This window comes from Oreochromis aureus, linkage group 3 (assembly GCF_013358895.1).
Source record: "Oreochromis aureus strain Israel breed Guangdong linkage group 3, ZZ_aureus, whole genome shotgun sequence".
Lineage (NCBI taxonomy): Eukaryota > Metazoa > Chordata > Actinopteri > Cichliformes > Cichlidae > Oreochromis > Oreochromis aureus.
In genome coordinates, this window is record NC_052944.1 from 67,115,370 (window position 1) to 67,138,818 (window position 23,449).

Below are 23,449 nucleotides of genomic sequence, written 5' to 3' on the forward strand. Positions count from 1 at the left end.
TTTTTAACAGTTACTGAGCGCTGCAAATACACCCCTCCCCCAAATATATTCCCTGCTGCTTGTCATTGGACTCAATGAACAAAAGAATCATTAGTAAGTGGCAGAGTAAAACTAAGTTTAACCTTTCATTCATGTAAATTAACCCTTTAAGACCTACCATAGAACTAAGTCCGCCAGAGCTTTATATTTTTACATGCTGTAGTGCCATTTCTGGGAGCATTTCAAGTTGCTATACATCAATACAACTGTTATAGCCCAAATTTTAATAATATGTATGCATTAAGTCCATAGTAACTACATAAATTGAAAAGAAGTGCAATAAACTACAAAAAAAATTGAAAATCTTTTTTTTTTTTTTTTTTTTTTTAATATATTTCTACTTAGAGAAATTTAAGAGGCTTATCCTCAAAACTGCAAATACAAAAAGTTGCACAAAATAGTTTCCCACCACAGGAAATTTATTTTGAGTGTCTTCATAGTTTTATTTTGAATTTTCATATACTGCAGGAAAAACAAAATAAATATTATAATGCAAATTTCCCAAAAACAGGATATATATAAATAAACTATTTCCAGCAGTGGAATTTGAGTCCTAAGCATCACAGAAACGACGCAGAAAGTCATAAAGTCAAACATAACTTTTAAAAACAACAGTATAAGCTTATAAGGCCCCGATGGTAAAAAAAACCAAAAAACCCAAAAGCCTACATTTCCACAAAATCATGTCACTTCCGGTTTCGGGCAGGTCATGGCAGACATGCGATAGTTCGCACTGATGGACGTGGGGCGTGTTATGAACAGCTGATTGGATCGGTAAAGCGTTTTCTGGAATATTATGTTTTTGTTGCTGCAAGTGCTTTTATGCAATTTTGCAAAGCCATGTGTGGAAGGAAACCATGACAAGTTGATGGCATAAGATGTAAGTACAACTCCTCCGGTTTCATATGCAAAAAAATTATTGCGCTAGCTTACATGGTTACAGCGCTACCGAGATTTAAAAATAGTTACATAAAAGCGGAGCGTGCCGCTCCGACCGGCTTTAAAGGGTTAACAATTAATAATTATTTTTGTTTAGTGAATTTAAAAATAAATGTGTGTTTGTACGTGTGAGAGTTGGCATGGACATGGAGTTTCGGTACATCATGGAATACTGCTTGATAACCCAATGATGCAGAGTATATACCCACCCACCCTTTCTATAGCTGCACTCCATCATGTTCATGATGAAAAAACATGATTGCTGTTTTGCCACCCAGAATTAGTACTAAAAAAAGAATGTAGTCAGTCTCATCTGTGGCTGGCCTGTTAATAATCTAGCCATCCTTTTGAGGGCATATGTAGGACAAGAGAACGTTAATCATGTTCTTAATAATGGGGAATTGTGGGTGGAGCTGATGTGGCAGGTGATGGGCTAAGACCATCTCCCAGGCATCCACCAGATTGACATTCAGTCCTTTAAACATGGCTCTGAGCACTTTGTCTCTCTGCAGTGAGTACCAGTCGCTGTTAGTTAGTACTTCATGAAGTTTCAAAGCTTTGGGGTTTCCAGTCCGAATAACAACCAGTGTATCTGGAGCCCTGGACAGAAGCCGCACCACTGCCCTCCGAATGCTCTGCAACCGTCGGATGTAGATCTCAGTGGGGAAAGTGCAGAAGTGTGCCCAGATGCCAATAACTACAACGGTGTTTCTACCTCCAGTCACACTGTCTAACTCGTTGGCAATATAACGCAACTCGCTGGTTGGCACTTTGGTAAAATGGAGAGGAGGCCCGTGCACACGGTAAGTCACAATGATGTTGTTTTCATAGTTCAGAGCGATAAAAGGTCCAACTTTCTTCTCACTATGCAAGTTAAACTCCTTGAGATCTGAAAGTATTAGAGAGGAATACATTAAGCTGCAGAGTAGAAAAAATTAAATTGGTGTCAAAAAGGTTTGTGGGTCAGATACCTCGTACTGTTGCAATAAAGTATTCAAACCACTGCCTGATGGTGGAGTCTCCATACAAGTGAACCACCTTTCCTTTCAGACACTGAGTGATGGCTGATGGAGTGTTGAATTGATGAACTGTGGTGTCATCTAGTGCTTTCCACACACCCTGGTAGTAATAGCCAGAGGGTCCAGGTCCAACACTATTGCTGCTCTCCTCTGAATTATCTGAGAAGAGGACAAACAAGAAAAGAAAGAATTGTATGTTTGTTTAAGCTTATAAGTGCACTGATGTCTCTTAAAATGTTTGTTCTAATTTAATTTCGTAACAAGTCTGGTCAGTGTGGTTTTCTAGACACACTAAGATGGTCAGATTGTTTGAAAATGTTTTAGTCACCTACAAGTCAGTCCAAATGTAGTGTACTAGTGATTTGAAGACTGGTGCACATGTAACTGACTCCAAATAAAGTTTTACACATTACAAATGGAAGTCTCATCACATGCATTGTGCGCTTTGCAATTTTGTCACAGACTTGAATGTGTGTACAGAGAAAATGTTACGGTCCTGGGCCTGGGCACAGTTTTTTTTTTATTTTGCATTATTGTTTATTAGTCTTTTTCTTCTATTGTTCATGGTTACTAGTGTTTTGGTGTCTGTTCTGTATTTCTGAGCTTGTGGATTCCTTTGCCCCTAATGTCAATAATACTGTTGATGGTGAGAAGACAACATTCAAGGGAGATTAATCTAATTTTAATTAGGAAAGATTTTCATGTTTTACTGTCCACTTATTACAACTTTGTAATCATACCATTTATTGTTATAATAGACCTCTTTATTTTGGGGAATAGCAGCCGTTAATTTTATCCACATGTTATGGACAATCTAAACAGAAGTCCACATGTTACACTGCCACCCAAATATTCTATGCTACCACCACTTAGCTTACAGTAGCCTTGACACATCTTTCCACAGGTATCTACTGTCTGGAACAAGGTAGTAAATGTAATAGAGCCGTTTAATTTTTATAGCTGTCAACTGCTCACAATCTGCAGCACATCCTCTTTCAATTTAGATATAAATGATTGTTGTCAAAAGTGACTTTACCTTTCTTCTTGGGCAAAACAGTGACACCGGCAGGTCCTGAAGCTGGAATGGAGACTTTCATATTGACACCTCTGAAGCAAGCACACACAATTTTATGTAACACAGCAGGCAACAAATCAGATTGGATTAAACACTACTAAACATTAAAGAAAGATATAGTGAACAGTAAGTTATTCACCATTAATACAAATCAACAGTTACCTCAAATCTATGGGGGGGAAACCTTGTAAAATATGAGGTTGGATTTTTACGTTTCTGGAAAGACAGGTTGATGAGTGATAATCATCATTCGAGAGTCGTCTTGATACATGTTCAATCATCCAGGTAAGTAAATCTCCATAATGAATTGTACTGTTTATAAGATTTGGGGAAACATGCAGTCAGCTGAGACTGAAGAAGTCACTTGGATGAGTGACGAAACGTTTCTCCCACAAAACGCTACGTCCAGATGAACAGATTCAACTTCTGGAGATTTACTTTCCTGGATGATTGAGAATGCATCAAGACGAGTACATTTTTATGATGACTGAAACTAGCCCACTGAAGGAACAATGGACTGGGAGGTCAGTTCTTTAATCATAATTACTGTGAATGGTACTCATGGCCATTGATCAGTGGGCTGGTTTCAGTCATTATGCAAATGTACTGTTTATAAGATTGGGGAAACCTGCAGTCAGCTGAGACTGAAGAAGTCACTTGGATGAGTGACGAGACGTTTCTCCCACTGAAAACGCTACGTCCAGATGGACTTTAATAAAAAAAAAAATGTTTCACCAAGGACCCAGAAGTAATTCTCACCTCTGAAAGAGCTGGTCCATTGCTGTGATTTGCTGATATCCAGCCCTTAAGTGGAGGATCCTGGCATCACAACTCAGATTCTTTGGCTTGTAGCAGAACCACGGCTCACCTGTTTGGAGGTCAGTGTAGTTGCACACAGGCTGCTGGGTTGGACGCAAGCATACGTGACATTTGGTAGTTTCAGTAACTGAGCCTGAGCGGAACTGGCTCACGAAGCGCATCCTGTCGGGCTGTTCTATGTTCAGTCTGCGAAGTTCTGTGACTGCCTCACTGGGGTGAACCAGTGTCACCTGGTAGGACCAAGAATCAAAGTCTGGTAACCCGGTCTCATAGATTATATGCATATGAAGAACCTTGTAATACACACTTTGGTGTTGGTGGCAAGTAGGTCTGGGCCATATCATACCGTTCACGGTATGCCGGTATAATGTTAGGCAAAAATTAAATATTACAATAGAATATGGCTAAAATGTGCATGCGCAGTGCCTTTGTTTTCATACATACATGGCGGAAAAAGCATGGTGGCAACGGAGAATGAAAAGGGCAAAAGCGGATCGTTGAATGAAACAGATTAAGAGGAACTGGTTTGTAAAAATGCTGCAACTTTCATGATGTGGAACTAGTTTGGTTTTTGTCCATCAGATACCCACCAAAGCACATTTTTTTTGTAGAACACGCAAGCGGGCCATCGTTATTACCATATTTTTCGAACTTTAAGGTGCTCTTAAAAGCCTTTAATTTTCTCAAAACTCGACAGTGCACCTTATGTATTCTGGTTGTGCTTACTGACCTCAAATAGGTTTTATGTGGTACTCAAAATCTGTCAAAAATGTTTTAGTATGCGACTTTGGGAAGCTACGAAGCCGCACCGCTTGATGGATTGTCGGAGCATTATGGCTACCGTAGTCAGGAGTCTCGCGGAGTAATGCATACTGTGCTTCAACATAATATCACCGTATTGCGTGTGTATAAGGACCCCAAAAAGGCACCTGTTAAGAGACGTGTATGAAGCGGATTTTAAACTCAAGGCTATCAGTCGCACAGTAGAACATCCGAATAGAGGAGCTGTGAGAGAATTCAGGATTAATGAATCAATGGTACAGAAGTGGAGGAAGCAATAGTGATATGCGATACCACTGATTTCAGTTCCCATCCGATACCAAGTAAAATTCAGGGTGGCATCGACGATACTGATCCGATACTTTGTACAAAAACTTAATGTTTCATTGCAATTCATAATACAATATATAATGACATTATGTAATTGTAATAATAATATAGTAATATAGCTTCATAATGATTACAGGACATCAGACTACTTGTTCTTATTGCTTAATAATGCAGAATAATACTATAGAAACAAAAACCTGAAGTTGTGTGCTATTTGAGCACGTTGCCTGCCTGCAGCACTAAAGGACTCCGCGAGAGATGTCTGTCTTGCCCTAGCAGCACCTGTCCCTCTCCTCCTCTTCAGTTTGCCTCAACATAAGCTCATCATATTCTGTGATATGATTTACTCTGAGGTGTTTGACGAGGTCAGTGATGTTGCCACAACACCTCACTGTCTTGCCATATGTAATGCAAACCACGTCTTAGCTGTTTGTGGAGGTAAAATACCTGCACAAATGACTCCGTTTACGCTCAGCCACTGTTGTGAGTGCATGACGCCAGTGGCTGCGACACATTTATACAGCCGTGTTTCACATATGACTATGAAAAGCGCAAGAGGAAGTAGTTCCTTCCAATTTAGACGATCCGAATGATATAGTTTCTTTCCACTGTGTTCCTTTTAATGGGACAAACTACAAATTTACCCCAGAGTAGTAAAATATAGATATTTTAATATGAGAATCGATTCTAGAACATAAATTACTGGTATTGGAAGAATCAATATTTCAATATCGATCCGCACACCACTAGGAAGCAAGAAGAATGAGCTGAGTAAAGTCTGACTTATCTGACTGCTTTGTTTGCTCTTGCTCTTGACGAAGGCGGTCGTACTTTTCTCCTCTCCTCCTCCTCCTCTCCCTTAGCTTCCCTGCTTAGCCTGTTGTGTCCTTGTCTAGTCTTGTGTTTTTTGTATTACTTTTCCCTGGAACACTTTCTCACAGTCTGTTCTCTACAACGTAAAAGAGAATTATAGATTTGATCTACTGGTCCCTGAATGCAATTGACACCCCTTTCTCAACGAGAAGTTTGGGCTTGGGTGAGCCTGAGTGCTGAAGATATCTACCTATTCGGAACGTCTTGATGCATTCTCAATCATCCAGGAAAGTAAATCTCCAAAAGTTGATTCTGTTCATCTGGATGTAGCGTTTTGTGGGAGAAACGTTTCGTCACTCATCCAAGTGACTTCTTCAGTCTCAGCTGACTGCAGGTTTCCCCAAATCTTATAAACAGTACATTACAAACAGTACAGTACATCACCATGGAGGAGAGGAAGGCACTCACATCACTTAGTGATGACAACAAGATTATCATCCTTCCGGCAGACAAGGGTAGGTGCACAGTATTGCTAAACCAGAAAGAAGATTTTGTCACTACTCAGTGATGAAAATACTTATGAGCCCCTGAAACGAGACCCAGGAAGTGACTACAGGAAGAGGGTGATAGACTGTCTGAAGCAGTTAGAACAAGACAAGGCTATTGACCGGACCTCATACCACAGGCTGTACCCAGGGGAGTCTACACCAAGTCTGTATGGTTTACCGAAAATACATAAACAGGGTGCACCTTTAAGACCGATTGTCTGCATGATCAACTCGGTCACCTATAACATCTCCAAGTTTCTGGCTTCAATCCTCAACCCCCTGGTGGGCAGCTCTGAACACCACATCCAGAACACCCTGGATTTTGTTGAGAAGGTGAGAGATGTCATTATGGAGGCAGATGAAACCATGGTCTCGTACGACGTTACATCTCTCTTCACTTGCATCCCAGTCACGGAAGCGTTGGAGGTAGTCCGTAAGAGATTACAGGATGACACCAACCTCAGCAACAGGACCACTCTCATCATCGACCAAGTGTGTTTGCTTTTGGAACTGTGTCTTCATTCCACCTACTTCACATACAAGGGTCAGTTCTACAGGCAGAAACATGGGTGTGCCATGGGCTCCCCAGTTTCACCCATCGTGGCCAATTTGTACATGGAAGAAGTGGAAAAGAGAGCTTTGCTATCCTACCCTGGAACACCACCAAGCCATTGGTTCAGATATGTGGATGACACCTGGGTGAAAATCAAATCTCAGGACGTACCACAATTCACGGATCACATTAACTCAGTGGACTGACACATCAAATTCACCAGGGAGAATATGAAAACTGGCAGGTTAGCCTTCTTAGACTGTGAGATTTCCATCAGTAATGGGGGACATCTAAAAGCCGACATTTACCATAAACCTACACATACGGATCAGTACCTAAGGTTTGACTCTCATCATCCACTGGAGCACAAACTGGGTGTCATCAGGACGCTACAACACAGAGCGAACACCATCCCCACTGACACAGCGGCCAGGGAGGCAGAAGAACAGCACATCAAGAAGGCCCTGAGTAAATGTGGTTATCCCAGCTGGACTTTTGTCAAAGCTAGGAAGGCACCTAAAGAAAGCTCCAGCCGATCCATTTACGTGAAAAGGGAAAGACCATCTCTGAATCGAGGAGGGGGCCTAAGGGTGCATCTTTCGCCATCTTACAATGCTGTGATTGCAGCCATTCCTCAACTCTCTGTGAATGGTACTCATGGCCATTGATCAGTGGGTTTTGGTCAGTGGTTGTTGATCAATGGTCATGAGAATTTGCATAATTATGATTAAGGAACTGACCTCCCAGCCCATTGTTCCTTCAGTGGGCTGGTTTCAGTCATTATGCAAATGTACTGTTTATAAGATTTGGGGAAACCTGCAGTCAGCTGAGACTGAAGAAGTCACTTGGATGAGTGACGAAACTTTTCTCCCACAAAACGCTACGTCCAGATGAACAGAATCAACTTTTGGAGATACCTATTCAGAACAATGATAACAGGGTTATTGCTGATTGGAGCTGGCTTGGCCCTGGCTTATCGAAGAATTAAGGAAGCGGAACTGGCTGTTCAAACCCCCACAAGGCTGCCCGCTGGGATTGAAATGATGGGACAAGGTGTGAGTTTCTCAAAATGGGCTCATTGAGTGCAGCACGGATAAGATCTTGGAGAAGCTTACGGCTGCGTTGAATACTCAGAATAAGACCTGAGTGAAAACTGGATTACATCTTAGAGGGGCTCACTCGGAATAACATCTTTGAGCGCAAATTGGATCACATCTTGGAGAAGCGCACTGTGGTCGTGTGTTCTCAGAAATCGGCTCTCTGAGCACAAGAATGACAACACCAACGAGCGTAAGTCTGATAACATCATGGAGAAGCTCATGGCTCTCCAACGGGAGATTGAGAGACCAGTGTCGGACTGTTAGAACAGCTTTGAAATTCATATGAGTTGTTCGCACTAAAGTAAAAACCACAATCACTTCATGTGGATACCCCTTCGGCGCCAGCTGCGGTCTCTAGGCTGGAGCTGAACAACAACACCCTGATAATGAACTGTTTTTAGACTGTTCTTCCCATTCTATGCAAGGCCACCTGGGTTGGCTGGAAGACTGTTTACTTAGCCTGGCATGGCGAAGGACACTGTCTCAGCTGAACTCTGGACACATACACACACACGCACACAGACATATACACATGCAGACATACACTCATCCCCCCTCCCCCCTCCAAACGCCTTCGACACTTATTCCCTTCCGATGCTGACGGTGGATCAAGGAGACCAGCGCATAGGCTGCAAGCCCGGATGTACTGTCTACATCGGCTGTCTCTCACCCTTTACCCACCCCTGTTGCTTGTCATGTGTTTCTTTGGTGTATTAAGAGTTTTGTCATGTGCTATGTGCAGAGGTGGGTTTTTTTTTTCTGTTCTCAAACTGATCTCCCTATTGAAGCTCAATCTGGGGGGGGGGGGTATTTTTTCTCCTTATCTTTCCTCATGTGGTGCATTTTCCATTGTTATACCTCTCTGACCTGTCTTCCCCATGTGATGTTTTTGTGTAATGTATGTATGGTCGGAGGGTAAGATGGCGCCGCCATTGCGTGCAATAGGTCGGCAGCCTTAACATGAAATTTCCCCTTGTGGGACTAATAAAGGTATATCAAAAAATGTCAGCCCATTTCCACTGGAAGTGCCTTTTGGTTAAACTGTCAGCAAGGAATTTGCATTTGCACTGTTACATTTTTATATAGCTTTAATGCACTGTTAGGAAATAAAATATATAATCTGAATGGTGATTAGTGTGTTTTATGAGAGGCCCAGATTTCAGTGTAAAACTAGGTTGCAGGCTGACAGGAAACTGCATACTTTTGCAGAGCATAGGACCAGAAAGTGAAACCAACTAGACTGTTTGATCGAAACTTAAAGTGTGATGTGACGTGAGAGCGAGTATATAAGTAACTAGGCTTCCGTTTGTGTTTCAGACGCGTGGGGTTGTGTGTGTTGTGTCCAGGTCTCCATATCCAGATATGTAAAATTAAAGATCATTTTAAAGTAATAAGACCACTTTTGAGCCGTGTCCTTTTTGGCCGTAAAGAATACAAAAGAACTGGGATTTAATACTTGGTGCCAGTGACCCGGATTCTTGTGCAGCTGAGGGGACTAATTTGGAACTTGAGGTACGATCTGATACGAGGTGGACAACAGACCTGTCTAAAAGAGTAAAAGTAAGCGCACAAGCCTGTTGAAAATTGTCCACATTGGATGAATTCTAAATTAGTTGTCCACCAAATTGATGATTGTTACCATTAAACTGGCTCAGTAGTGGAAATTAAACGTAATTGTAAAATCTGTTAAGTAGATTTCAGGTGACATGTCCAGGATCATTTTGGGTAATTAGAAATAAAGAAAAGTGAAGTTTGGGGATATTTGATGAAAGCTCATTGTTGTTAATACTGGGGTGGATTTTTAATTGTTGTTTGAAGTTGGTGTGTTATGTGTGTGTATGTTACGTCAGCCAAGAAAAGAGATATTAGGTTAAAATATTTGGTTAAGGGATTGGTTGGACTCAGGCACCAGATAATTCAGCTGTGGAATCCCCACAGTGGTGCTTTTAAATATATTTAAATAAATTTTAGGATGGGAAGTTGGACTTCCTATGGGTGCAAAATGTTCTGAGTGTGATGGCTCAATCTTGCGGCGGACGCGCTGCAATTTCCTCTTGACGACAGGGTCATCCGGGTGATACCTGCGACAGATAGGGACAGTCGTTAATAATCAGTGGTCAAGTACCACTTTTCTTGCACAGTTTGACCGACAGGGTTGGACCTGGGTGGTCCCGTTCGAACGTGATTGACAGGTAAACCTTAAGTAAAGCTTAATGGCGCAGACGGGATTCGAAAGCGCCCAGGAGTGGGGTTTCCGGTCAACTCACGGGGGACCACTTTTAAATTATCATAGGGCCTAGAAATTTGACCGCTATAGGTGAGGGCATTCCCAAAGCGGGTTGATTGACCAGCAAGGTTGGACCTGGGCTTAGAGGCTTTTAAATTAATCAAGGAAAAAGTTAAGTGTACCGGTACTGAGGTTTGGAAATTGTGATATGGAAATGGTGAATAATATCGGTTTTGAAGAGGTAATATGGTAATGGAAATAATTTATCTTGGCACTCAGTGGCAGTCTTTTGTTATATATATATAAATGTGTGAATGTATAAGTGAAGTGTAAAATTGTCATTTGGATGAATGTTTAAAGGTGCACATTGTTTTGAGAGAAAAGCGGTGTGTGTGAGACTATCGAAGTTTAGGGAGGTGCGTAATATGCTGATGAAAGTATTGTGTGAATGTTACAAAACTGAACTGAAAGAATGGTGATATGTGTGGAAAATTGTTAATTGTCCCGATGTCTGAAAGAACTCTGCTGAGCACGCTGAAGATTGTGATGTGAATGCTTGCAAAACCAGAGAGCTTAGTATATTTAAAAGTGTGTGTGTGAAATAAGGGTGTATTGTTTTTAGATCAAGACTTAGCAGAAGTACAGAGGGTTTATAGACTGTAAATATAAAAAACAAGAGTTTGATTAGTCTGTAGAAACAGGAAAGAGAGAAACAGAAAAATATGAGTCTGCATGGCTGTGTGTGTGAGAGAGGAAGTAGTGTGTGTGACAGGAACTTTGCATGCCCATAAAAGGAAACTGGCTGATGTGTGTAGTGTGAGACCAGAGAGAGACTTAGGAAGGAATGTGTTAAGAAAAAGTGATAAAATGAAATTAATTAAATGCTTTAGTGTGTTAATACAGGTGGACTTCCCTCAACCTGAAATCTTGAGTAAAGCGGCAAAATGATAGATTAACAGAATTGGGAGGAAAACAGGCCAGGTTTTGGCTAAAATTTTACAGCTTGACCTCTCACTTTGTCCCGACCCTGAGAAGAAGCTCAAAGGACAGTTAATCTCCTGATGAAGACCGACAGAACATCGTGGACTTGAAGAATTAACAGCAGGCAAAAGACAGTGCAACTGACCTATAACACTGAAGGGTCAAGCAGCAGCATGTATGAATACCACTGATGGAACATGAGTTTTGAATTGCAAGCTGGAAACTTGACAAGTGACATGACTGTTTGAAGGCACTGGATGTGATATTTGCCATGCTGGGAGTTAACCTAAAAGAAAAGACTGAAAAGATCAAGAGAGAAGTAACAGAGAAGAAGAAACAGCTGAGTTGGGCCTGTGTTGATCTGTGAGGCCCCACAGGAAACTATGAGAACAGTGAGAGACGTGAACCTGGACGTCATATAGTGAATGCATATGGGAAAATTGGATTGAAGGCTGAACTCATGAAAGTTTAGAAATGTCCACCACATCACAACAAAGAGGGAAACAAAAAAGGTAAAAATAAAGAGAGAAATTAACTAACAATTACATTAATGAATAGAAAACACACATATACAAATTGTTACATGTGAAATTATTTTTGGAAAGAATCAGATGTGAGATTGACATGACCACATAAACGCAATGAAGAACACGCCTACACTATCAATGTAAATACATAAAATAAATTGGTATTTCTGGCCGGAGAGAGAGAAGTGGGCTGTTTAAGCACTCATGATAATAATGAAAATGTCTAAGTTTGTCATTTTAGGTGCAAAGCAGACCTGGATCAATTTTCCACATGCAGCAGTCGGAAGAAAGTTATAGGTTAACATCACTGGAAACGTTCAGGCCAAGTTTCTGGTTGAACTGGCTGAAGACAAGGAATGCTGTTATTTAAGGTGGGAAATCAAAATTTGGGTTTGCAAACTTGGGGAAGAGAAACTGACTGCTTAAGTGGGAAAATTGTGAAGGAGTCTAAAACACTGCAAAAGAAATATATACAAAATCACACACACAAAGAGAAAATGCATTAACCTTAGAAATACAAGAGAGCTCATGAGGATTAGACAGCATGTTGAGCATGTGAGTCTGTTTATCAGTGTTAAAATAGTGTGAATTTAGCACACTTAAACCCTGAAGTTGAGGAATGACTTAGGAAGTTCCATGACAAGGGAGTGACATTGGTGAAAATGAAAAGTGATTAAAAGCTTAAAGTAGTTTTAAAATAGTGAATTGGAAGTGCTCTTGTGGCGATTGAATAAAACAAGTGATTACTCTAGGAAGAAAATAAAATAATTTAACAGTGTGGTGAGGTTTAAATATGCCTTTCTCTTGTCACGGTGAGTCCTGAGATATGACTCAGTATGCTAATTAGCTAAAATGAGTGGTGAGAAAGAAGCTTTGTGTGTGGCTGTGTGTGAGAGGCTTTCAAGAGAGGAAATATAGCAGAGACTGAGGAGGATTAATTGGTGAAATATATAATGGTAAAGTAACAGGACAATTAAATAAAGTGGTCAGGTCTGTTCAGAAGTGCAGAGTTGGACAAGAAATTTATAATTTAATGATGACACATTGTTATAACGTGTTTATATCTTATGCTAAATTTAAGTATGTTAAAGTGCTTAAAGGGGAACATTATTGTGTGCAAATTGTGTGGCTTTTAACAAGATTTTCTGTGTATTTAGCAGGTGAAACTATGTCAGTTGACCTCGGACTCTCAGTACGCTGTGGAATCTGAGGCCAACCACTAGATATGATGTGAGGAAAATGAACAGAGGGAGTAATTTAAGTCTGATTTCAGACTATGTAAGTATTGTAAGTTGTATGTATGTAAGTTCTATCTATGTAAGTTTTTTTTCCTTTTCTTTGTCTTTTTCACTACAAAGGGAGAGTGTTTCCTAGCGCTGTCTGTAGAAAACTGTACTGTTCTTCCCGCTGTAAACACCACTGTTTTGTTCAGAAAAAAACATTGCGTGTATTTTTTATCATAACTCTCGTTTTACCTGACCCATCGACACAATTCAAAACTGGTATGTAGTTTGAAGTCCGCACTTTCGACCCATGTCATGTGATTTTGACGCACCGGCGCATCCGGTGACCCCAGAGGTTAAGTGAAAAAGAAATTGATGGGGTTTTTGTACTAATAAAGTTGTTGTAAAGTATATTGTCTCACATCTATTATATCATCAGTTGTATCGTTATCACAAATTTTCAAATATATATCGTAATAAATACTTTTGGCCAAATTGCCCTGCCCTAGTGGCAAGTAATCTATTCAGATTACATGCTGGCAAAAGTAAACAGTGCCAGTAGGAACAAAAACAAACCATGTCTGGGTGGACACTAATTTAATCCAATTCAATTCAATTCAATGTTATTTATGTAGCGCCAAACTACAACAAGAGTCGCCTCAAGGCGCTTTATATTCTACAGTAGATTGTACAATAATAGATACTGAGAAAAACCCAACAATCATATGACCCCCTATGAGCAAGCACTTTGGCGACAGTGGGAAGGAAAAACTCCCTTTTAACAGGAAGAAACCTCCGGCAGAACCAGGCTCAGGGAGGGGCGGGGCCATCTGCTGCGACCGGTTGGGGTGAGAGAAGGAAAACAGGATAAAGACATGCTGTGGAAGAGAGACAGAGATTAATAACAGATATGATTTAATGAAGAGAGGTCTATTAACACATAGTGAGTGAGAAAGGTGACTGGAAAGGAAAAACTCAATCCCCCAGCAGCCTACGTAAATGGTAAAATGGCCTGTATTTATATAGCGCTTTTCTAGTCCCTATGGACCCCAAAGCACTTTACACATCCAGTCATCCACCCATTGGTGATGGGAAGCTACATTGTAGCCACAGCCACCCTGGGGCGCATTGACAGAGGCGAGGCTGCCGGACACTGGCGCCACCGGGCCCTCTGACCACCACCAGTAGGTGACGGGTGAAGTGTCTTGCCCAAGGACACAACGACCAAGACTGTCCAAGCCGGGGCTCGAACCAGCTACGTTCCAATTACAAGGCAAACTCCCAACTGTTGAGCCACGATCGCCCCTACGTCTATTGCAGAATAACTAAGGGAGGATTCAGGGTCACCTGGTCCAGCCCTAACTATATGCTTTACCAAAAAGGAAAGTTTTAAGCCTAATCTTGAAAGTAGAGATAGTGTCTGTCTCCTGAATCCAAACTGGAAGCTGGTTCCACAGAAGAGGGGCCTGAAAACTGAAGGCTCTCCCTCCCATTCTACTTTTAAATACTCTAGGAACAACAAGTAAGCCTGCAGAGCGAGAGCGAAGTGCTCTAATAGGGTGATATGGTACTACAAGGTCATTAAGATAAGATGGGGCCTGATTATTTAAGACCTTGTATCTGAGGAGCAGGATTTTGAATTCAATTCTGGATTTAACAGGAAGCCAATGAAGGGAAGCCAAAACAGGAGAAATCTGCTCTCTCTTTCTAGTCCCTGTCAGGACTCTTGCTGCAGCATTTTGGATCAGCTGAAGACTTTTCAGGGAGTTTTTAGGACTTCCTGATAATAAAGAATTACAGTAGTCCAGCCTGGAAGTAATAAATGCATGAACTAGTTTTTTCAGCATTACTCTGAGACAGGATATATACAGATACCATATTTCTAAGATTTTTAGGGCCGAGTATAATAACCTCAGTTTTATTTGAATTAAGGAGCAGAAAGTTAGGTCTTTAGTCACAGTTATGTAGATAATTTTCCTAGTTTATGTGAGGTAATGGTATTAATGACTAACAAAGTGCTTCTGGAATTACACTACAAAAACAAAACGAAGGGTGGCTTAAGACTTTTGCACAGTACTGTACAGTTGTCATTAACATGTATTTTAGCAACTGAAGCCAAAAAACATGTCAGTCTTTAGGGATGACTTTCTTGTGATGGCATTCTGAAGTTGTCAATCTGGGAAATTCACGTTTTCTTATTTTCATATTATCTTCTTTCTCAATCACCAGATTGTAGCTTAGTGCCAATACGCAAATATTTGCATGCTCAAGAAACTTTAAAGTGCACTGTAATTATCAAATACCAGTCTGATCTTTAAAATTCCCATTATACTAATAATCTAAATTCAAGGAATTTGTCATCATTTTGAATGCCTTCATTAAGAATTTTTGGCATCAATCTTTTAGCATAGTATCAGGTATGTGGGAAATAAGTTTTTATTTATTATTTATTTATTATTAATTTTAAAACAAGTCAACTTAAAACATTACAAAGTCAGTTTGAAACTGGAATGAATTTTTAATGATACACGATTTCCTTAGGAATTAATAAAGTATTCTGGTTCTGATTCTGATTAATTGCCTGGATATCCATCCATCCATTCACTTCCACTTATCCTTTTCAGGGTCATGGGGGGCGCTGGAGTCTATCCTAGCTGTCTTACGGCGAGAGGCAAGGTGCACCCTGGACAGGTCACCAGTCTGTCGCTGGGCTAACACATAGACAGAGACAACCATTCGTGCTCACATTCACTCCTGGATTCACACCTATGGTCAATTTAGTGTTTCCAGTTAACCCTCTGGGGTCGACGGCGCGTCACAATCACATGACCAATTTAAGACGACACAGCGACGAGATGCAGAGTCTCCATTTTAACTTGGGTCGAAAGTGCAGACTTCAAACTACATACCAGTTTTTGAATTGTGTCGATGGGCCACGTAAAACCAGAGTTATGATAAAAAATACACGCAATGTTTTTTTCTGAATAGAACTGTGGTGTTTACAGCGGGAAGAACGGTAAAAACAGCGTTTTCTATGGACAGCGCTAGCAAACACTCTCCAGTGAAAAAAGAAAAAGAAAAAACACCCCTTCCCTATTGGTGTTAAACTTTACCATGTCAGCCAATCAAAAAAATGATATGGCGACATGTGACATTTGGTTGTTTGGGAAGAGGGGGCAGATTTAGGAGTGACACCTGCAACGGAAAGCGGGCGAGCGAAAGAAAGAGAGAACGAGTTTTCATATGTGAGACATTAGTGACGTTTAGCGTGTTTGGAGACTATAGTTAGTGTGTTGTGTAGTTATTGTTTTGTATTGTGTGTCAGTTATACTGCTGAATGTCACATTTGCTCCAAAAAAAAAAGCCGTCAAAGGCAGATTCCAGTGTAAACGCTGTTCCCACATGGAAAACTGGACTAATGCACCTCCTGCAGTCAGACCTGCAGGGTTTAGGCCTGTGCTGTTCTCCTCTGTCTTATACTGAACACAAACAATGTTTTGGGACTGGCACAAATAATTTGTGTGCCTTCTTATTTGATGTAGCACACCTGATTGTTCTGTAAATAGATTCAAATGGTTACATAAAAAACGCCTGAGGCCTTGGCTGCATTTTTAGGTAAATAACACCATATAACCTTGTGGTTTGCAAAACTTGTGCATAATTTTTAGAAAGGTACAATTTCTATTTGCATTTCAAGTTATGAAAATGATTCGTTAAACATGTTTGTAGGTTTTACAGTAAAAAATTTAACTTTTTTCTACTGGGATTTTGATTTTTTGTCTGGATTTAGATCAATTGTGCTAATATAGTATACCAAAATGAAAAAAAAAAACCCCTCAAATTTCAGTTATTTGAGGTTGTGCTGAAAATAATAATACCAAACAAGGCAAGATAAACAGTTTTTAAAGGTGAAATATAGAGGTAAAATCAAAAGTAGTCAAAAACAGCTAATTATACCCTGGACCCCAGAGGGTTAACCTAACCCCGCTAACCTAGCCTTGATAGCTGTATATAGCTGCTAAATCTGCAGTTAGTCACAGTTATGTAGATAATTCTCTGCAGTTAAGTGTCGAGAAATGCTAAGTCTGCTTTTCTCTAAAGGTTCCACTGTTCCAAAAAACAGAAGGGCAAGTTGAATATAAGATTATCAACCCTTATGATCAGCATAAAAATGATAAATTTTAACATCACCTCAACCTGTGCACTTCCTTCCCAGAGTAAAAAGAACAAAGCAGAGTAGGAGCCATTGAGATGATCCACGATTTGCCCTGCCACACCTGCATCAAGAGTTGGGTTGTGCAGACGAGCGAGTAAGACATCTCCCCCACAATTCTTTGGATGGCCCTGGAAGTCATGAATTTTGATCAGAACCTCCAGCTTATCCCCAATATGCCACTGTTCCCCTTCTCTCCCTGGAAGAATGGTGAAGGTGCTGTGTGCTGGATCACTGGTTCTGTTCATGGACACAGGTGATGGTAATGGTGGAGTTTCAGGCCAAGCAATGGACTGTAGTAGGAGGTGTTCTTCATGAGCATCTGTACCAGAAAATGGTTGGAATTTACAGTTGTAATGCATCTCAGAAGGTGTGGTGAACGGGGAAACACTTGGGATGATGACGATGGTGTTCGCTTTCTTCAAGAACTGGAAAAGAGAGAGATTAAAGACAACAACAAAAATACATCAGACAATTTAAGTCTGCTTCATTTTTAGTCGTTAATTGCATAATGAAGGATTCGTATTGCCATTGCATTTGCTAGTCTATGAGTTAATGCAAATGTGTGATGCATGGCGCCTCTGTATTCAAAAGAATATGTGAATCACAAAACGAACATGTACAAAATAATCCAATTCAAAAATGTGAGCTTGTTCCATTATCAGAGTTATGATAATGGAACAAGAGTGTTATTTCAAAGTCAAAATTTTACATTTTAAAATGTATTACCTACAGGAGTAAATTTCATAGATATTTAACACAATTTAATTTACCGGTATTCATTTTCCTAAAGATTTTTGTATATATATATATATATTTTTTTTTTTTGTATATACGTTATTATATAATAATGTATATATAATATATAAATAAAATGCTACAATGCCTACAATAAAAACAAACAAACAAAAAAAACACCCATCTCGCCCCTGTGGGCGGTTTATCCTTCAAGCTCGGGTCCTCTACCAGAGGCCTGGGAGCTTGAGGGTCCTGCGCAGTATCTTAGCTGTTCCCAGGACTGCACTCTTCTGGACAGAGATCTCCGATGTTGTTCCCGGGATCTGCTGGAGCCACTCGCCTAGCTTGGGAGTCACTGCACCTACTGCTCCGATTACCACGGGGACCACCGTTACCTTCACCCTCCACATCCTCTCGAGCTCTTCTCTGAGCCCTTGGTATTTCTCCAGCTTCTCGTGTTCCTTCTTCCTGATGTTGCTGTCATTCGGAACCGCTACATCGATCACTACGGCCGTCTTCTTCTGTTTGTCTACACTATGTCCGGTTGGTTAGCCACCACCATTTTGTCCGTCTGTATCTGGAAGTCCCACAGGATCTTAGCTCGGTCATTCTCCATCACCCTTGGGGCATCTCCCATTTTGACCTCGGGACTTCCAGGTTATACTCGGCACAGATGTTCCTGTACACTATGCCGGCCACTTGGTTATGGCGTTCCATGTATGCCTTGCCTGCTAGCATCTTGCACCCTGCTGTTATGTGCTGGATTGTCTCTGGGGCATCTTTACACAGCCTGCACCTGGGGTCTTGCCTGGTGTGATAGACCCCAGCCTCTATGGATCTTGTGCTCAGAGCTTGTTCTTGTGCTGCCATGATTAGTGCCTCTGTGCTGTCTTTCAGTCCAGCTTTGTCCAGCCACTGGTAGGATTTCTGGATATCAGCCACCTCCTCTATCTGCCGGTGGTACATACCGTGCAGGGCCCTGTCCTTCCATGATGGTTCCTCGCCTTCCTCCTCTTTCTTGGGTTTCTGCTGCCTGAGGTATTCACTGAGCACGCTGTCAGTTGGGGCCATCTTCGTGATGTATTCGTGGATGTTTCTTGTCTCATCCTGGACTGTGGTGCTGACATTCACCAGTCCCGGCCCCTTCCTTCCGCTTAGCGTACAGCCTCAGTGTGCTGGACTTGGGGTGAAACCCTCCATGCATGGTCAGGAGCTCTCTTGTCTTTATGTCAGTGGCTTCTATCTCCTCCTTTGGCCAGCCTTTTACCCCAGCAGGGTACTACGCAAGTAACCCTGGGGGAAGGGGTTACATGAATAGGATGAGGGACCTATGGAGATATATATATATATATATATATATATATATATATATATATATATATATATATATATATATATATATATATATATATATATATATATACACAAAATGTGGACATCACATTTTGAGCTGTCTAGACCAAAACACTAAGGGCGAGATAAAAATTATGTATGATTGTGATTATACATGCATGATTATAGGTGATATTATTTATTTAACACACATTACTGTAATATTGTGTTATATTACAGTAATGTTTGTTTAAATAAGTGAAATAAAAACAGCACATCGATAGTGACAGTAATAGTGCTGACCTTGACCCCAAACCATCAGGGCTCCTGATGGACGTCATTCTATGTCATTTCGGCACCTGTAGCTTTTAACCCTTTAAGACCTACCATAGAACCAAGTCCGCCAGAGCTTTATATTTTTACATGCTGCAGTGCCATTTCTGGGAGCATTTCAAGTTGCTATACATCGATACAACTGTTATAGCCCAAATTTTAATAATATGTATGCATCAAGTCCATAGTAACTACATAAATTGCAAAAAGGTGCAATAAACTACAAAAAAATTGAAAATCATTTTTGTTTTTTGTTTTTATATATTTCTACTTAGAGAAATTTAAGAGGTTTATCCCTCAAAACTTTAAATACAAAAAAGTTGCTAAAAAATAGTTGACAGCAACAGCAAATTTATTCTGAGTGTCTCCATAGTTTTATTTTTGAGATACACCAATTTTTATATACTGTAGAAAAAACAAAAATAAATATTATAATGCAAATTTGAAAAAAAAAAACAGCATATGCATCAAAATAAACTATTTCCAGCAGTGCAATATGAGTCCTAAGCATCCCAGAAACGACACAGAAAGTTATAAAGTCAAACATAACTTTTAAAAACACAAGGCCCCGATAGTAAAAAACTACATTTCCGCAAAATGACGTCACTTCCGGTTTCGGGCAGGTCATGGCGGACATGTGATAGTTCACGATGATGGACGTAGGAAGTGTTATGAACAGCTGATCGGATCGGCAAAGCGTGTTTCTGGAATATTATGTTTTTGTTGCTGCAAGCGCTTTTTATGCAGTTTTTGCAAAGCTATATGTGGAAGGAAACTGTGACCTAGGACAAGCTGATGGCATAATTTGTAAGTACAACTCCTCCGGTTTCATATGCAAAAAAAAATTATTGTGCTAGCTTACGTGGTTGCAGTGCTACCGGGATTTAAAAATAGTTATGCAAAATGGAGCGTGCCCGCTCCGACCGGCTTTAAAGGGTTAAAGCAGTGTAATTTGAGTCATAAGCATCCCAGAAACTATTCAGAAAAGCATGAAGTCAAACATGACTTTTAAAAACACCTGTACAGGCTTATAAGGCGTATAAGTAAAAAACTAAATTTTCTGCGAAAATGACGTCACTTCCGGTTTTGGGCAGGTAATGTCGGACATGTGATAGTTCGCGCTGACCTCTATTCCAACCTAGGAAGTGTTACGAACAGCTGATCGGATCGGCAAAGCCTGTTTCTGGAATATAATGTTTTTGTTGCTGCAAGTGGTTTTTATGCAATTTTTGCAAAGCCATATGTGGAAGGAAACCGTGACCTAGGACAAGCTGATGGCATAAGATGTAAGTACAACTCCTCCGGTTTCATATGCAAAAAAAATTATTGCGCTAGCTTACGTGGTTCCGGTTCTACAGAGATTTAAAAATAGTTACGCAAAACGGAGCGTGCCCGCTCTGACCAGCTTTAAAGGGTTAATGGAAGCAGACATTTTACAAATTCCTGCCCTTCCCCCAGGTCTACATTAACTACTTAACTATGTTTTTGGCCCACACACACACACAAGTACACGTGAATCGGAAATGCTCTCAGGTGTGCTGTTCCTAAGTTCTTGAATTGTTTTGTGTCTTGTTGTATGTGTAATAAAATGAATAAATAAATAATTAAAGCCAAGTCCTCACCGCCAGAATGTCCATGATATATATTATCAAGATGCATACAAATATAGCCAAGAAGAGGAAGATGCAGCCACACTTTGGAAGGCCAGTGCAGACCTGACTTTTACAGACTTGAACCTTCATGGTTGGAGAACAGCCACTTGCCTGCGGTGTAGTACAGTGATGATGTCATCTGCAAGACGTGAACAAATAAAAATGGTCATGTCATTCAGCTGAATAATCCAGTCAAATAAAAATACAAAAACATGTGAGTTTCATGTTTTTTATGTTAGGCCATGCAGAAAATGCAATATGATGCATAACATTGTCTCTCCCTCTCTTACACAAATGAAGTAATATACAGTAATTTATATGTGTCTGTGTTTCTTTGTGTTTTGCTTCCACGGAGTCACACTTTATTATAATTATTTTACAGTGGGCTTATAGTCCACTTGACAAGGAATACTGTCAATGCCAACAGATGGGTGGGACTTGAACACAGGACTCTGGTGAAAGGTTTAACAAGTTCATTTACAAAATAAGATAAGATAACCTTTATTAGTCCCACACGTGGGAAATTTGTTTTGTCACAGCAGGAAGTGGACAGTGCAAAAGTTATATAGCAAAATTAGAATACAATAAGAATAGAATAGAAATAAGTAAAATAAAATACTATATACAGTAGAATAAATAGAATAAAATATACAATAGGATAAAAATAGAATGCAAATGCTTTATACAACTGAGTAAAAAATACAACTTTTTCAGAAAAAGAGTATTGCACTTAGAGAAAAAGAGTATTGCACTTATCACAGTTAACAAAGCAAAGGCAAGAAGTTCAGTCAGTGAAGCCCAGATTCCAAGCAGAAGATGCAAAGTTAAGGTACTTACAAAGATGAAGGCAGAGCAAAGCAGCAAATGAGAGAGCCCACTTAAAGATCTGTGGTTTGTTCAGCGATCTAGCAAAGCCACTTCAAGCAGTAAACGTAGGTGACCAGACTGTCAACTGGTGAGCTCCGGCAATTACCTCCAGGTATGTCAGATATGTGGAAAAGGGGCGGGAACCCAGGAAAAGTCCCGCCTATGAAACACAAGGCTGGGTTAACTAAAACACAAAACTCAAACTAGAAAAAGTTGCATTTCCTGTGAAAATGCTGTCTGAATGCCTTGCAGTGGAATTGGAAAACAGCAGAAGAAGGAGAACTATCTGTTGAAAACACTGTGTAGAAGCTGAACTCTTTGCTGAAAACTGCTTTATTTGAAAGGGTACACTGAACAGTGTCACTAAAGCAGAGTGCATGCAAGCACAGCAGAAGTGTGCTAACAACCACAAGTAGGATTCAAACCTGCTCCAATAGATCTCACAGGAGCTGCTTATCTCACTGAGCCAAAGCAGTTCTTCTCCCAACGAGCGATATGATGAGAGAAAAAATATGCAGGGGGCCGAAGAAGCTGAATTGTTGTGAAAAGAGGTGAAGAAGCAGAACTGTATGCTAGAAACAGGTGAAAAGGCTGAAATTGTGCTGAAAAGAGGTGAAAAAGCTGAAATTCTTCTGAAAGAGCAGAAGAGGCTGAAGTTTTTCAGCTACTCATTGAGCCAAACTGGTTCTCACGTAACTGAAAAAAGGTGAAAAAGCTGAAAATTCTGATTAAAAACAGCAGAAGAGGCTGAGATTTGTGCTGATAAGAGGTGAAAACACTGAACTTTCGGGTGAAAAGAGGCAGAACAACCTGGTTCTGCACAATGTCAGTCCACCAATCGGAGGTACTGCTTCTGTCTGCTTCATCAGGCTGTGTACTTCTATGTATTTCTGCCATGGTGCGTTTACAAGAATCTGAGGTCCATATAAGAATAAGAATACGATAACCTTTATTAGTCCCACACGTGGGAAATTTGTTTGACATTAGAATAGCTGTTAAAATCATAAAACTTTGCTGAATTGTAATAAATTAACAATATGAATTACTGGTCCGTGATAGTGTATTAATTTGTAGTGAAAAAAAAATGTTGACCAAGGTGGAATCGAACCCTCGACCTTTGGGCTGTAGACCCATGTCATTACAAACTGCGCCACTGGCAAAGGGGGCGGGCACTTGGAAAACAGAGTGATGTGCAGTCACAATCAGATCGCAGTGAGAGGCGAAAAACGCCGTTTTTTGCTGTTACAAAACGTCGTGTAACTCAAAAACTAGGTGGGATAGCAGCATACTTCTTGTACTGGTTGAACTAGCAGACTTTGGTGTACTTTGACTGCGATTTTC

The 23,449-nt window shown here is 40.4% G+C and overlaps 1 protein-coding gene and 1 long non-coding RNA gene across 2 annotated transcripts; one reads left to right on the forward strand and one right to left on the reverse strand.

Annotated features, from left to right (window-relative positions):
• Window positions 1–1,276: 1,276 nt before the first annotated feature.
• On the reverse strand, window positions 1,277–22,191 carry LOC116333500 (NXPE family member 3-like). The gene is made up of 7 exons (XM_039607916.1): window positions 22,079–22,191; window positions 21,212–21,380; window positions 17,165–17,614; window positions 3,832–4,121; window positions 3,034–3,104; window positions 1,950–2,156; window positions 1,277–1,867 (listed from the first exon to the last, which is right to left on the reverse strand). The coding sequence occupies exons 2-7, from the start codon at window positions 21,329–21,331 to the stop codon at window positions 1,314–1,316; spliced, it is 1,692 nt and encodes a 563-aa protein (XP_039463850.1). The 5' UTR covers window positions 21,332–21,380; window positions 22,079–22,191; the 3' UTR covers window positions 1,277–1,313.
• LOC120437381 lies at window positions 10,651–17,243 on the forward strand. Its single transcript, XR_005611073.1, has 3 exons — window positions 10,651–11,735; window positions 12,908–13,028; window positions 17,190–17,243. It is a non-coding gene; the product is annotated as an uncharacterized LOC120437381 (long non-coding RNA).
• Window positions 22,192–23,449: the final 1,258 nt, after the last annotated feature.